This window comes from Candoia aspera, chromosome 3, assembly GCF_035149785.1.
Source record: "Candoia aspera isolate rCanAsp1 chromosome 3, rCanAsp1.hap2, whole genome shotgun sequence".
Taxonomy (NCBI): domain Eukaryota; kingdom Metazoa; phylum Chordata; class Lepidosauria; order Squamata; family Boidae; genus Candoia; species Candoia aspera.
This window is the reverse complement of record NC_086155.1, coordinates 185,916,135-185,933,667: the sequence shown is the minus strand read 5'-3', so window position 1 is coordinate 185,933,667 and position 17,533 is coordinate 185,916,135. Positions and strand designations below refer to the sequence as shown.

Here is a 17,533-nt window from a genome sequence, read left to right as displayed (position 1 = left end):
TGGATCACTGTGATGTTAGACTGCTTGCCCTGAATTCGAATTGAGATCATTCTATCGTTTTTTGGATTGTATCCAAGCACTGCTTTAGCCACTTTACTATTAATTATGAAGGCTACTCCATTTCTTCTGTGGTCCTCTTGTCCACAGTAGTAGATCTGGTGGTCATCTGATGTGAAGTGGCCCATTCCAGTCCATTTCAGTTCACTGATGCCCAAAATGTCTGTCTTTAATCTTGACATCTCACCAATAACCACATCCAATTTGCCCTGTTTCATAGATCTTACATTCCAGGTTCCAATGGTGTGTTGATCCTTAGAATGTCGGATTTGCCGTTCACCACCAGCACCGTCAGCCGCTAGCCGTCCTTTTGGCTTTGAGCTAGCTGCGTCATCACGTCTGGGGCTAGTTGAACTCATCCTCTGTTCCTCCCCAGTAGCATTTTGACCATATTCCAACCTGGGGGTCTCATCTTCCGATGGTATACTGACATATCTCTGGTGGAACTGATCCATTTAGTTTTCACGGCAAGAATACTGGGGTGGGTTGCCATTACCTTCCCCAGGGATCGCATTTATTCTGACCTCTCTGTCATGACCTTCCCGTCTTGGGTGGCCCTTCACGGTTTAGCTCATGGCATCATTGAGGTGCTCAAGCTCCAGCACCACAAGGTAACGATCCTTTGCTGAAGAGAAAAATAATTAGGGAACTGGAAATATTTAGCCTTCAGAAGACAGCACTGAGGCATTCCTAAGTACTCAAGTACGTCCACTCCACAATGCAGGACAATGCTATTAAGCAACAGGAAGGCAGTTTCCATTAAACGTAAAAAATAATTCTGACAGCAATGAAGCTTCAACATATATAGTAATAATAGGCACTCCTTCCTTGAATGTGTTTGAACAAAGGCTAAACAGTCAATGCCTTTTAATTTGGATACCTACAGCGGAACAGGGAATTGTGCTAAATGGCCCTTTTTATTGGTAGGAATCTGATAAACTAAAATTCTCAGAAGACACTGATGGCTTTATCCCATTTCCCTGACCAAAATGACAAAGTGTTTTTGAAATGGAGAATGAAATCCACCACATATTGCAGTAATGGATGACTTCAATTACCCTTCATTATAAACTGGGTAAAGGCATGCCCTGTCAAAACAAAAATGAAAAAAAAATCACTTTAAATTACCTAGAACACCTTGAGTCATGCTGAGGCATTATAAAAGCTATGAGAAGCTTTACCAGGGGTACCCATTCCACCAGAACAGTTTAAATGGCATTTTAAAGACATGAACATATTGAATGTCAATGTCTGTAGGAGAAAACCCTCTTCACATACAGCATATGCGTGGGTTTCTACAACAGCCACGATCTAAGAGCAGGAAGTGAGTTGATATCCAAGATCTAGTGTGAGATGTGAATGTCATTGAATTAATTTGAAATATCTGCTTTTGATAAAAGATAAACTAAAATGACAAAAGTTGGCTTCTGGAGAATTAAGTCCTGCCTTGATAAACATTCTTCTTCATTGATGCTTTGGAGTTAAGTTTCAGATTGTTGACTTGCTGAAATACTCAGCCTCTTTTCAGCTTTCACGGCCTTCACAGCATGATAGGATTTTTTTTTCCAGCTTTCACAGCCTGAGAGTTGAATGGAGATTAATAAAAAAGAGTAATATTGGAAATCTTCTCAATGTTTAGTGTTCTCAAACATCTGTAACGCATGCCACTATTTTGACAAAAACTTTAAATAAAAAAAGAAAGGCTCTTTCTGCCCTATGCCCATGGAATAATATCATACAAGGGAATAACAACCTTAGCTTTCATTTTAGGGTTGCTTGAATATTTAGGGGCGACCTCAGTTACTCCATCTGCCAAATTTAGTCGACTTTATTTCAGAGCCCTAGAAAGTAAGCCTAACTACCCATTTCCCACTGTCAGCAACCTGGAGAAAAAAATGAAGTGCAATTCTTCTTGCAATACAACTCTTAAAGCGTATTGGTAAAAAATATATATATATATTCTGGAGTATAAAGGGAAATTCGCCCTTCTCCCTTAGGTTGTACGCACCGGGAAAAGATACGTTGCTCGGAATTAGGCAGAACCGTACGCAAGACGCGGTAGACGTTAGCATCATGTGACAATACGGGCTCTGAGCACGTGGTCTAAAGACGTCCGTCTCTTTCCCGAGAGGCAGTGCGGTTTTTGCAGAGGTCAAGATGGCCGGGAGGGCGCCTGGTACGTAAGTAAAGGGGAAATTTAGTCTGGGCAGTTTAACCACCGAGGAAGGCGGCGTAACTGAGGTTGTGTCGTTGCGTGACCCAGGCTGGCCTGGCCTGGCCTGGCCTGGCCTGGCCTAATCGATAATGATGGTAAGGGAACGTAGAAGCGATAAGGGAGTTCGGGTGGTTCTCGGCCTCTCAGGTGTGGCCGTATCGCAGTCGGTACGTGATTCCTTCGGAGAAAACCCCGTTGAATTTAGCTGTGCTTTCACCTCTAGTAAGAGAGTAAATGGCCGTATGTAGGAAAGGGCAGACACTTTGGCCCCCGCCGTCCAGATGATAATACCAGTGGCCGGATTGGGGAAGGCTGTTGTATATTGGTTTTTATTTATTTTTCTTAGTTTTTTACTTATGTCTAATTGTTTTTAATAGTAGTTTATATTTGTTTTTAATTGTTTGTCTTGTTTTTAATTGTTCGTCTTGTCCCGCGCTGCCCAGAGACACGTTTGTGCGATGGGCGGCTATATATATATATATATATAAATAAATAAATTTTTACCCAGCCGAAGGGCAGTAAATAAAGCCGCTTCTCATCGCTCGTGGAGAAGATGGTTCCTTTATGTCTCCTCTATCCTTTTAGTAGGTTTTTAGTAGGTTGCTGTTTTTCTGCAGGTGCCTAGATAGGCTCTGAAACGGTGGAGCACCCAGTTGCAATTGGTCATCGCTTCTGGGTTCTCCATCCTTACTGAATCCAGAGGATTCTTCCGTCAAGCTATAAAAGGGTTTTGATGAAATGATGACTTTGGACCTTAGCTGGGGTTATCCTCCTCTCCTGAAACACTTGGATATGAAAGGGATCCTAAAGAGATCTCTAGGATGGCAACTAGTAGCTTTCATCCCTTCCCTGCCCTTTTTAACTTGCATATTCCTGTCTCCTCCTCTGCTCAGAATGTATGCCTATATTGTTAGCCATCTGTGAGGTTTCTAATGGTTTCTGAAGGCTCTATGACTAGTGGAGGGTGGTTTGAAGAAAGGTATACAGCAACCCTGGAGGAAGAGGGGCAGGACAGGAATATACGCTTTGCTTTGCTTCACTTCACTTCACTTCACTTCATCTTGCTGTTAGTGGCCACAGGAGTTTCCTGAGTAGAGGAAAAAGTTGATAACCCTATCAGTTTTATCAGTGGGTAACCAAAAGGGCTTTTTTCTCAACTGCTGTTGTGTAACTGTTTCCTGAACTTGAGAATGCAAAGATGCTGTTGCATTTCTTTGTTTCCCAAAGTTTATTTCCTTTTCTAATTCCAGTTTTATCCCCTACAGTTTTAAAAGAAATATTCTGCAGTATTGCCAGTGTGGTTAATGTTTCGTATAGGCACAAATATAAAAATATTTTAAGTTATGTGGGTGATTATATAAAGGAAGTCTGGTAAGAGAAACCTAAATTAGTTAGGGCTTATATGGCCCTCAGGGACGCGGTGGCGCTGCGGGTTAAACCGCTGAGCTGAGCTGCCGATCGGAAGGTCGGCGGTTCGAAACCGCGCGGCGGGGTGAGCTCCCGTTGTTAATCCCAGCTCCTGCTCACCTAGCAGTTCGAAAACATGCAAATGTGAGTAGATCAATAGGTACCGCTTTGGCGGGAAGGTAACGGCGTTCCGAGTCGTCATGCTGGCCACATGACCCGGAAGTGTCTATGACAACGCCGGCTCCAAGGCTTAGAAACAGAGATGAGCACCGCCCCCTAGAGTCGGATTCGACTGGACTTTACGTCAAGGGAAACCTTTACCTTTACCTATATGGCCCTCAAAATATGTGTTCTAGTATTTCTTTTATTTAGTTCAGGATCAAGAGCATGCATGCTTGAGACCCAGCCTCGCAGTATTTAGAGTAGTACTGATAATTAACTTAGCTCATTGTAAATCTGGAGGGCCCACATATTTCCATTTCAGCATAAAGGGATGAGAAAGCTAGAAAAGCAATATTCAGATCAGAATACAGTAAAAGCACTACAGGAAGTGTTACTAGATTTTTTTACTACTGCAGTAAATGGAGTATTTACTTCTAGTATTCTTGTAGATGCATTATTTTAAGGTTTTTAAGATATTCTGCACATACATAATGTAGTCTAATCCTTTGAATTATTGGTCTTTAACTGTAACCACTAATAAATTTGAAATTATATGGTACAAAGTGGAAGAACGTATTTTATCTGTAAAATTCGTTACCTGCAATTGTCAGATTAAGCCAGAAATTTTATTCTTCTGAATACAATTAAAACTATGCATTCATTCAAGATAATGCTCAATAGATGTAATAATAAAATTTGTTAATAGTATCATCAGAAGTTGTATATCAAAAAGCCCTTTTTACTTATACCCAGAATTTTGGTAAGTGTCTCAGAGATGGTATAATGTATACAAATTCTCCTTTCTCAGAAATATTGTACTCAGTGTTTTACTGTTGAATTTTTCTGGGCTGACAATCCTATTTCATTTATTTATTTATCTATTTTCTGTATTGACGGCGTTGTGGTCCTGTAACTGCATCTTTCCAAATTTATAGTTTTGGGGGTGTTGGAGTCTGGATACATAACATGTGTTAAGCTAACTGATTCACTCTTAAGCTAACTGATTCACACTTCTAGTTTCAGCTGGCAGTCGTCTGCTTGAGAGATTTCACAAGTGGTATTACAATGCACAAGGATTCAACAAATACGGTGGGCATTTTCTGTGAATATTTTTAAATTATAAACTTTATTTGCTAATGTATTACTTACTGGTGTGTAGGTTTTTTATGGAATTGAAATAGAATAATATTTCCAATCTGGATCAACAAGCAATCATAAAAATATAAAAAGTTGTTGTTTCTTTTATTAGTCACAAAATAGATTATAAAAAATTAAAATCTATTACTTTGAATTATTTAGTTTATTTTAGGACTAAAAAAAGAAACAGCTATAGCTATAATTGTCATGTTAGTCAATTTGGCCAAACAGTGTCAGTTGATTGTATGTATTTGACTAATGTAAAATAGTGAAGTGTTCTAGCTGTTCGGGTATCAACCTATACTTTTTAATTTTATTATAGCATCAATTTTAGCTAGGATGGAGGTAATGCTGCTGACTTCCAAGCAATCAAATATAAATGTCTTACTTCCAACTATAGCTACAGGCATCACTGAAGAGAAACAAGAATATGGTTAACTATCTACCCCTGTACATGTTTATTCAGAAATAAATCCTGTTACAATTAAAGGATAAGATTTGTGTGCCCACGTTATAACCAAAGTCATCAGTAGCAAGATCACTGATTGTCTATTGCTTGCTGAAATAATGGTAGCCTCTTCTTCATGAGCTTATCTGTTCTGTAACTCCCTATGCAGAAGTTGATTGAGGCTACCAACGTTTCTCATAATTTCTGCTAGATCAAAGTTTAATATACAGTATAGGTTTATGCATGTCTATTCAAAATAAGCCCTGTTAAGTTCATTAAGACAGACTACCATATAAGTATATTCAGAATTGTAACTTTAGTCTATACCCAACTCATTGAGAGGATAAGGGTGGCAAATTAGAAACAGCTACTGAAATATTAATAAATTTTTAACTTTGGTAGTTTCATTTTAATGTTATTCCAAGAGGAGTGGTTCAGAAGCTCCAGATAAGGGACTCTTGAATGGTGATGCCATGAGACCATCATGAAAACATTTAGAAGAGTGTTTTGGCTATACAGTTAACTAAGAGTTGCAAGTGGGATGCTTCAGTGACTCATCTGTGATCCATTATCCAGACAGTTCTAACAAAGCTACAAAAATTAATTTCTTGATGTCATACCCAGCAGTTAATTGTGTAGTGAGTTGCCAAAGCAAGCTTGAAGGCCTTAGGATTCTTAAATACTGTTTTAAATGTTAAATACATTTTTCTCATCTAATTGATTGACTGGTCTTTTAGCTAATATGAGAAATATCTTTCTATTGCAGGATTAAGGCGTGATGATGTACTAAATGAAACTGATGTTGTCAAAGAAGCAATAAAGAGACTTCCACCAGATGTATATTATGAGAGAATATTTCGCATCAAGAGAGCAGTCCAATTGAGTGTGACGCATGAAATCCTTCCTAAAGATCAGTGGACGAAATATGAAGAGGTATGAATTCTTGCATGCCTATTAATAAAAGGAATCAACTTCATTTTATAGGGAAGGTTGGTTCTAAGCCGGCAGGAATACCAGTGTCCTTGTAGAGATTAGTTGGTTTAAAATATTTAAAGCCTTCATTTTATAGTAAAAATCCTCCCAAAGGAGTTTCTGCTAATCTGAATAGAATGAATGTGGGTGAGAAAGAGAAGATTATGTGAGAAACTTTGAGTCAAGTAATCATCCAGTGCAGTGCATCAGACTCGCTAGGACACAGGGTCTCTCCATTCTGCTTGCTGGTTAATGCTCATCGTCTCCAAGAAGTCTTACCCCTCTTAGGGAAAACACTGAAGTAAAGGCACCCTTTACTCTCTGCAGTTACAGTTGTACCTAGCTGTTTTGAATTCTGCCACTGGGCTTAATTAGTAAATCTTGGTTAAGACAAGCTATGGTGCAATGCAGTGTGTGAAGCCAGTCACAGAATGGTCTGGCCCCAAAAAGAGGTTGGGGAAGAAAGGTTCTGCCCATTAGTATCATCAGGAGCCAGTAGTGTCAATAAGCCTGATGTAGAATGAACTCAATATTGGCAGCCTGAAGCTTAATGCATGACTTTCAGTATTCCCTTTATACCTTTTTAAGAGTCATAATAGTCTACCTTGCTTTATAAAAAGTGTTTCTTAGTACTGCATCGTGCTTAAAACAGAAGCGAATTGCAAAATCCTGATAATGAAGCTGCGTAGATAAAAGCAAAGTTTGTTTACTTTGCTTTTCTTTTTGTGGACTAAACAATCTTGTTCTCGGTTGAAGGAACAAGACCTACTTACTTTATATCCTGGAGTCGCTGGAGATAAAGAGAAGCTGGTCTTAACCAGTGTCACCCTATACCAAGAATCCAGTGATGAGATCCTCCCCCTCCCCCCAACCAGCTGTATAACAAAAAGTGACAGGAAGACCAATATAATGTAGTCCAACCCTTGATGCATATTCTCTTAGATTGGAGAAAAATAGTGTGCCCTGTGCATAGATCTGCAAGTCAGTAAATACGGTACAAGAAGAGAGCCATGAAAGGAGTCCCTTGCTAGTGGACAAGTGCTTAGCGAAATAACTTCATAAGGTAATCATTTACAGTTTAAACCTATCTTGTGTGATACCCTAAAAGACAAACGGATGTATTATTGCGTATGCTCTGAAGTTGTCCTAGCCATGAGCGTCTGTGGAGAGGAGGTAAATGATGGGAATTAAAATAATTTGTGTGTCAATTGTTTTAAATTTAGATGGCTGTCTTCTCTGTCTTAATTTTTCAGGATAAGCCTTATCTTTGGCCACATGTGGAAGAAGTCCTTCGTGAAAGACGCGAAAAAGAAGAATTGAGAGAGAAATAACTGTCATTTATTTGCACAAATGTTTTCTTTAGAACTTAAATTGTTTGGGCAGAGACGTTGAACACTTTTGAATGCTGAGCAAGAATTCTTTGCTTAGTAATATTTGTTCATCCGGTTCAAATAAACGTTACCAAATCTTTTTGGAATCCTCTTTCCTAAACTGCAAAGAATTGGTTCAAGCCTTTTCAGCCACATTGCATGTTGACATTGCATGGTCTGCAATCTTTATTCCAGTTATTTGAGTAATTCTTTTTTTGTCATACAGATGTTTCCTGCAGCTGGGAGGATAGATAAGCAACTATCCCTTTTCTGTTTGTTTCTGCTATTCCAACTCTTTTTTTTTAAAGAGGTGTTCATATATAGAATGATTGTACATATCTTGTTCCTAGAGATAGAAATAGAGGCATGAAAGTTGTGTCAGTAACAGTGATGTGAAATCAGGATTACATAGTTTCCATCATATCCACCCAGAAAAATTGAATGCTTTATTAATACATGTTTTTGAAATGTGCAGTTCCTGCCAGTTTTCAAATAAAGCCAATCGCTTCATTTAATCTGAATTAGTCACTTGGATGAATTTACTGAATAGTTGAACACAACATCAGCCTTGACAAATTACTTAAATATACCATCGTGGGTTCATTTTGGAGAAAGATCCCATTAAACTCAACCCACTTTGGCATTCAAAATTTGATTATGAAAGTTGAAACTTGTACTGTATAAAGGATGCTGGTCTCTCATTGGCAGTAATTTATTATTTGTATTGCGTTAACTGTACACATGAATGAATACTTGTTTTCAGTTGAGACTCTTTGTTAAGTGGGAGAAAAATAGGAATGCATTTCTCCACTTTTCCTCTAATGCCTACAGATGGAGTTTGGCATTTACACATCTGTCCAACAACATCATCATCCCTTCAACTGTTGCATGCAAAGTTGGCAAATTACTTGTGTGCTCCCTGGTTATGCATTAATTTATTATACAAACAAGCTATTTCAGATAGCTCCTTTTATTTTAAAAAAAATTAGTGATGATTCCATCAGTTTAGGAGCCACTACTATAGGGTACGAGGGACGCGGTGGCGCTGTGGGTTAAACCGCTGAGCTGAGCTGCCGATCGGAAGGTCGGCGGTTCGAAACCGCGCGGCGGGGTGAGCTCCCGTTGCTAGTCCCAGCTCCTGCTCACCTAGCAGTTCGAAAACATGCAAATGTGAGTAGATCAATAGGTACCGCTTCGGCGGGAAGGTAACGGTGTTCCGTGTCGTCATGCTGGCCACATGACCCGGAAAATGTCTACGGACAACGCCGGCTCTAAGGCTTAGAAACAGAGATGAGCACCGCCCCCTAGAGTCGGACACGACTGGACTTTACGTCAAAAACTATAGGGTACAAATTTTCATCCAGTGGGTATACATAAATCTATCAGAATTCATGTTTTGCATGGATATTTTAACTTAAATAAAATACATTTTCATTTAACTGAACAACATCCCCAAGTTTTCTGGAATCTCTGAACTACAAAACAACTTGTTTAAAAGCTGGCAATTAGGTATTGCAATATGCTTCCAAGAGTTACCTGGGTTATGAAATCATCTTTATTTTCCAGAGAAATATCTGATACTGCTTAGCTATAAAAACTTAAGTATCATTATTTTAGGCTTATAAATTGGATGTTATTTGCCCGAACAAAGGATTTTCTTGTTTATCTCTCAATCTCCTGTTTATTGGAATGTCCCAAATGACTTCCAATAGTTGACTGGAAGTTTCAGAAGTTATTGTTGCCTCAGAGAGATTTATTCAGCCCTGCTACATCTAGTTTAGTATGAGTTTTCATGAATTGTAACCACTTACTCAAGGGGTTTCTTGGCAAAAAAAGGGAGGAAAAATTTTGTAAGCAATGTCAGTGAAAATATAAATCCAGAGAATGATTTCTTTAGGGGTCATTCACACAATGTGTTCTTGCACTGATGTGTCGAATAGTGATACATTCTATGATTAATCTGTGGGAGAATATTGCTGAGGAATCAGAGTTCAATTCTTTTGCATTGTAATCTATGAATTTCTTTTGTTCAAGAATGACCTCTTTAAGATCAGTGACAGAATAACCTCATACTGAAATATGTTGCTGGTTTTTTAAATATTGCCAATTTGGACATCAATTTTGGGTCAGTTTATTCTTCGGCACAGAGACTTGATTCTTTGTCCTATGTAGAAAGAAATTTCAGAATTATAGCCCACAATAGTGTTACCAGAATACATATGAAGGCATATTGATTCTGTTGAATCAGGTAACAAAAAATCAGAGATCCAATTCTCCAAGAGTAGGATCATCTACGTAGCAGTTTGGCATTCCAATGACATGGTCTTCACAGCACCATTTCTTCAATGCACTAGTATCAAGAAGTCACACAAGATTTTTTATTTCCAAATGTCCAGGATATAAGAATTCCATTGTATCACAGAATTACCAGTATGTCAGAAGATACTTCCTTGAAGGGAAATATTTTTAAAGCATCTAGCAGCCCCATATTCCTGCTAAGTATTCCCACAATAGAGGTAGTGAAATGGAAATTGCAGAATGTAGTTCATGACCTTTTTCAGCTTTCTCAGGACTGGCTGAAGTAATAATGAGTTAGCAGCTCTTCACTCTGGTCATCCTGATTTCATACAAAGCATGTCAGGCCTATAGTGGTTTAAAGAGAGCAAGGAAGGGCTAGGATGTTCTCCCTTGCTTTTTGGTATCTGGTATGATTTTGGAGCTTCACCAAGAGGAAAATAACTGAAGCAAGCCAGTTTGAGATGATGGGTAACTTCTTTCCTTCCCACTGCTGGCATGGTTAAAATTGTCGGATTAGAGATAGGCAAAATGTTTCAGGTTTAAAGTGCTCCAGTTTGAGTGTGTAATAGCTGTTCTGAATACAAAATATCAAGAAATTTGGAAGAGTTTTGATTGAATTGGTTCTGCTTTGAGCGTGAAATTCTGCCTTTTTGCTTGAGACACTTCCAAAATGCTTGAAGCAGCTTTTTCATGCATGAAAGGAGGTATTTAGCATTTTAGTGTTCTGAATTCAAGATGTTTCATTCAAAATATTTTACTTATCCCTAACGTATATACTCATTGAATGGCATAAGGTCTTGAACAGGTCTATCAATAAGAGTTTTCAGCATTCATCTGCATCTATTTTGTCTGAAAATCAAGGGTATTTGCAGAGGGGTCAACAGCATCAAAATGGCAGGCATTACCAAGCAATCAAAGCTCTGCTTCTTTATACATGTGTGTGATGTGTGCAATGCATGTAAAAAGGCCAGGGTTTTGCCGAGTCACGCCCACCATTTGGATGCTTTTGATCCCTCCTGGCATGCTGCTATCTGAATGTATATACTAAGGTGCTAAAGATTTAACCAATGAAGTATAGAATGGAACTATTGTCATGATTTTGAAACTGCATGGACTTCGGTGGACTTTGAAGAAGCAGAATAGAAAGGCTACTGACACTTTTGAACTTCAGCGTTGGAGAAGAATCCTGAGAATATCATGGATAGTCAAGAAAATCAATTAATGGATCATAGAGTAGAGTTCTCACTCAAGGCATCAATGACCAGGCTCAGTTTATCATATTTTGGAGATATTATGGAAAGACCTAGCTCCTTGAGAAGCCCATAATGCTGAGACAGGTAGAAGAGGAGAACAAGCAGCAAGATGGGTTGACTCCATTACAACAGTCATGGGTGCATTGCTGGAAGACTTGAATGGCCATGTTGGAGACAGAGCATCTTGGAGAAGGTGCATCTATGCGATCGCTAAGAGATGACACTGACCTGACGTCATGTAATCAAATTCTGTTAATGCAATCTAAAATCGGATTTGCCTTTTCTACAGCCATGTCACGTTCCTGCTTACAGTTTGTGAACAATTACAGTTCTAAGATTATATCATCTAGATATCCCCCATTCTATACCTGTGCATTGATCAATTTCTTGCCAAGTGATGAACTTTGTATTTGTCTCTCTTAGATTTCATTCTTTGTTTTCAGTTGTTTTCTCTTAAGCTATCAAGAACATTTTCAAACTTTGTTTCTGTCTCCTAGGAAAGCTTTCCCTAACCTGGAACCATCCAGAATTCTATGGAGAATTAAATTCCATACATACGAAGAGCAATCTGAGTGGGGAGAGCTATTCTTGAGTATGAAATCTGCCACCAAATTACGTTACTTGTAAATTTGATCAGTATTTCCTCCACCTTGATGCCAAATGATCAATTAGATGTTGATGAGTATCAGCGTAGGATCTGTACTTAACTCTAACCCAATGTTGTGTTTCTGCAATTGTCTGGAAATTCTGAATAAGAAGCCTCCAAAGTGAGTTGCTAGCCATAACACTGCTGTAGTTTTACTCAAAATTTTGTTTTAGTTAATAGGGTGAGCACCAAATTCAGTGGAAGCCTAGGTCCCAAGGGAAAGCAGTATAATTTGGAAATACAACCATTTGTCTTTTCCCCGTGCTAAACAGAGAGGGGAACAATTATTTTTTTCTCATCTTGCATCAACTTGGATTGTACCCTCTCCAACTTGGAGAAGACTGGACCCATAAATTAGAAGCGGTGGCCTCTAAATTGCTTTTCTCACAGGCTAAAAGGAAAACTTTTATCACATTTCTGGTGTTCATACACTATTTCCTAGGAATTATTTGGCTGGAGTCTTGATTGTGGCAGCCAGGAAGTTGACAGCAATAGACTGAAGTGTTTAAACCTATATCTGCATCAATCGCCTCTAATATGTCCCATGGTTCATGACAGTGGCATTTTATGTACCCTTGTAAACTATGCCCTGAACACGCACTTTGTGTGTAGAAAGCCCTGGGTTGATTCTCAAGCATTTACAGATAGTGCTGGGGGGTGGGGGGTTTAAAACCATGAACAACTGCTGCCTACCTATGTAACCAATATTCAACTAATTGGACAGATGCAGAGATGACCACAGCAGGGGCCAGTGAAGTCAAAATGGCAAGTGGATCAGGTGGTCAAACCCCACTCCATTCTGCATGCATGCAACACTTGTTAAAAAGGGGTGGAGCTTTTGAGATGATGAATCCCCTGTGGATGCTCCTAGTGTTGATATAATTTGATGGGGTGTGTATTATGTTTCTAGCAATATTTTAAATAACGTTATGTTCAAGGTTCTGTTTTAAAACGCCTCAGAGTCGATTAGTGAGTAAGGCTGTGCAGCAGTTTGGATTCAAAAGCAAAAAAGTATTATTTCAACCTCATTTCCTGGCATTGCACTCTCTCTGATGGAAAACTGTCATGTAATCCCAGGAAAGGATGCAGCTTTTTTAAAGGAAGTGCAGACAGGTGTTAAGTATATGCCCACACATGCTCAGAAATACCTATGAATCCAAAGCATTGCACAATGTTAATAGCTAGCTCAGTGTTTCTCAACTGGCTGGGGAATTCTGGGAGTTGAAGTCCACACATCTTAAAATAACTAAGGTTGAGAAATACTGAGCTAGACAGACATCAATATTAAAAAAAAAAAACAAGGTTGGGAAACTACTGTATTTTTTAGTAGCTACTAAAACATTATTTTTAATACAGATAATGAAGTGAATGTAATGGCTTCCTAGTGTCATGACTAATTATCGTAAGACTTAATATGAATAAGAAATGACATATATTAATACATAACAAGCAGGTTCTTACTGTATGTACACATTCTTAACTTTGGCATTAGCCAGAAGCCTACTTTGAATCAACAAAGCAGTCTTTCAGCTACTGTGACTTTAAATACACACACACATTTTGCAAGATGAGAGCACCTTCAGACTTTATGGCCCACAGGTGAATTTACATATCACTTGTATACTGATGTAAAGAAATCTAATATATCTTGTGCAAAATGAATTATAGGATACTATTTCATTTCAGGACTTTTTTCCCCCATTTAATCACTTGTAGTTATTTCTTTTTATTTTGTTGCTTAGCCTTTAAATAAGCCAGATGACTATATTACAAACACATAATAAAATCTGGAACTGTTAAAACATGGGTATTATTTTAATATACTTAATGTAATTTTTAAATTAAAACCAGCATTCTCATTACAGTGTTACTGATTTGTGAAGTTATAAAAAGTAAAGTATATAATAATACAGTGTCTCCAGTTAGAGTTATATTTACATGCCTTGTCTGAGTATTAAGAGTTACAAATACTTAATGGGGGTGTACTGGAGTAGTTTAATATATATTTTTCATGCAAATGTTTCCCATGTATGGTGTATATGGTTTTGTTTCTAAGGCTGAGTAGTCTCAAAATTTTGCTGGAAGAGAGTAAATGATGGGTTTTGGAGTGTATTCCAGCCAAACAGAACTGAACCTTCCCATTATTTAAAGTCCAAGCAGGAAATAATGACCTCAGGGATTTCTGTTTTATCACTGAAATTTGCCAATCAGTCTGCCTCAAAGAAGTTGTAACTTGAAACAATTCAGAGAGCCAAGATCTACAAAGGCAAGGCAGAATTTGATCTGATCTTAACTTTTTCAGAACCAATTCCTCATTCATATTCTTTTAAGTGCACTCTGGATTCAGTTCATCTATCCATTATACCAGAAAGGGAACAGAATTTGGCCTCAAGATTTTCATTAGAACAGAAATGATTTGTCCACCCTGAAAAGAAACAGAGTTGCAAAGAAATGGGTGCAATCCAGCCAAAGCAATTGCTGTTGCTATCACTGGCATGAATTCCACTAATTATTGGCTCCAGTTAGTTCACATATTTTCAAGGAAGGGAGTCCTTGTGGATGTTGCATTAGCTTTTCAACTGCAGCTTCATATTATATTTATTTTTCCATTATCAGATTTTCTTTGCAATTATATTGTGCTCATAGAAATTTATAGCACTTAAAAATGACAATAATGATAATCAATCTTTATTTCATCCCAAGGCTTTGAGTGGTGACCACTTAAAAGTGAAGTTCAAGCAATAATTATTTTTCAATATATAGAAGAGAATACATTCAAGGATAAAAGAAACTGTTGGACATATAGTCAGACCAGATGATTTTTCAACTGTTTCAAACATTTAATTTGCTTTTACAATATATTTTCCTTCTGGAAACATGTCAAGGCAAACTTTCTCAGACTCTAGGAAAACGTGGGAGAAGAACTAAACTAAAGAACTGACCAAATTCCTATAACAGTTACACAATCTCTCCTATAATCCAAGGACACAAATCTCAGGTTGGCAAAGCAGATGGGCCCTGCTTGCACATGTTTAACTGATGTTTGGGTGGATTTAGTATTTCATGTGAACACCACTCAATAAGGAGAGGGGAACCATGGGAGAATAGTTTTAGCCCCAAATACCTCCCCAGTCATCCCCGTTGTGAACACAGGGAACGGAGAATTAATAAAGAATTAACTCTTTCTTCTCGTTCCTGTCACAAAGACCTAGAACAGCTAGGGTATCCATCATTTGTTTTCCTTAACTTTTCCCATATCAACACTGAAAGGACTGGGCCACCCACCAACCTTTTTACCAAAGGAGATTACAGCCCAACCATTAGGGCAGTTTATGTCAAACTAGTTTTCTCCCAATTCACAGACTAGAGGATATGGCTATACGAGCAGAAGAGAAACCAGAGTTTTGAAAATAGCCATAGGACTTGCTATTTTATTTAAGAAGTCTTCACATTTGATAATTGAACAAGAAAATTCAGTTATTGGAGGCTACTACATAACCAGAATTGCTAGAATTGGTGATATTCAGGTGACTCTTGTTAATTTTTATGGGCCAACCAGAGGTAAACAAACCAGATTTTTTTTACGTGGATGTTTTACTAATATTTTAAATTTAAAGGTAGACCATATAATGGTGGCCCAGGATTTTAATTTAGTTGGACTCTTCAATGCAAGGGAGATCTCTATTGCTGCTAGGTTATTGTGACAGAATCTTGAGTCTGTCAAAGAAACTCTCCAATGCAATTTATACCTAACATAAAAGTCAGAGTTATTCTGAGTCAGTTTCTCACACTTTTCCTCCTCACCTGGATTAAGAAATTCCATATGTTTCCTCCTGTAATGACTGACTGATATTCCATGTCTCCCCATCTCCACAGAAAGTAAGATTTTCTTCAGAGTCTCTTTATCAAGATTTATTGAAAGAGAATAGGATAAAGTTACAGAAATCTCAGCAACTGGATTGTTTCCCCCTTTAGTTTTCAATTTATCTCCCACGTTCTTAAGGCAAAAACTTTCACAGACTCTTTCTAAAGGCTCCTCTATGAACTGATAAGGTGGTTGTTCCTTAACTAACAGTGGAGGCAGGTCCAGCTGAATAGAACATGAATCTCCTACATATTAACTTATGTGTTTGTTTCTTTTCAGTGAAAACAAGACAGAATAAGTCTTGCTAGAGATTGATTATTTGGAACCTCTCACTGAAATCTTGGCAAGCACTTGGTTATAATTAAAGTTGGAAACTTACTGCATTTCTGGTATTAAATAGCCAGATATATTTGGATGTTATTGGGAAAGAAATCTATTTTTAACTCTTGTTCTTAAGAGATATTGAGCCTTTGGAATAATCCCTTTTTTAAAATATTGGGTAAAGGTTTTTCCTGAAAAAGATGGGCTCAAAATAGGGTTTACATACAAGATGATCTTACGGCAAAGAATATCTCTAAAACCTTTGAGAAGTTATAAAAATGCAACCCGTCTGTATCTACCGAAAGGCATATTTAATTAAAACATCAGTCATGTTCTCATTTTAGACTGGACATAGCAGCAGCCTTGGAAATGTCTATATTTTGAATATGCTTGGTTTTAGAAACAAAACCAATTATTGTCATTTTATCTACAAATGGATTAAAAAAATAACAGCTATTGATAACTATTGATTTAGAATGGAGAATTGGAATTTCCAATTTTAACAAGTCAATGGTCTCAGATTTTAAAAAAAATGTTAAATATATTTCTTATGAGATCAAGATAAGATTAATACCTCAGAAATTATTAGGGGGGTCTGTTGGACTTCGTGATATTTAAAAGGGCTGGTTATGTTTCTGTGTTGGAGATGCAATAAATTTGAAGATACGTTAGCACACCTGATTTGTTCTTGTCCTCTAATTGTTCCCTATTGGCTGAATATTCTTAATACTGAATAAGGTTTGGAGAATTTAAGAATTAAAGATGTTAATAGGTTGTGAAATTATACTCCAATTGAAATTTATGTGTTCTTGGAAAGAGACTTGTGTGCCAAATACCAACACTTGGTTTGATAAATGTATACACTCTCAAACTTCAGATTACCTCTTTATTAATGCACTATATGATTTCATGAGGTTAAGGTTTCATTTGTTGTTTTGCAAACATATATAATTGTATTTTATTGATATATCTAGGTGGAGCTTTATCATTTTTTCTTTCACGTGATTTGTTTTTCTTTTCTTCTCTGTTGTACTAAAGGAATAAAATAAAATTTAAGTTAACATGGCCATGAGTAATAGCCCAAAGCTGGAACACACGCACAGAAAAAAAATCTAAAACGGGGTGCCACCACAAAAAAGCTCTTTCCCTTGTAGAGGTCCACTGCACATTCTTTTTGTGAGGGGACCTGGAGAAGATGTTCATTCAGGTAACCTGGTCCTAAGCCATTTAGGGCCTTAAAGATCCAGCACTTAGAAAGTAATAATCTAGAAAGTAGAAATGTGGGTTCACCAAAGCAAAGAAAGAAGTCAAATAATTTTTTAAAGTTTCTTTCAAAATTATAGATTGCCTTCTGAGTCACATTAGACTCTAATAGCCAGACT

General features: G+C 37.6%; 1 protein-coding gene across 1 annotated transcript; it reads left to right on the top strand.

The window, feature by feature from the left end:
- Positions 1-2,138: 2,138 nt before the first annotated feature.
- Positions 2,139-7,875, top strand: LOC134494380 (cytochrome b-c1 complex subunit 7). Its single transcript, XM_063299520.1, has 4 exons — positions 2,139-2,233; positions 4,859-4,930; positions 6,193-6,359; positions 7,652-7,875. Exons 1-4 carry the CDS (start codon positions 2,215-2,217, stop codon positions 7,727-7,729), a joined length of 336 nt encoding a protein of 111 aa, XP_063155590.1. The 5' UTR covers positions 2,139-2,214; the 3' UTR covers positions 7,730-7,875.
- The last annotated feature ends 9,658 nt before the right edge of the window (positions 7,876-17,533 follow it).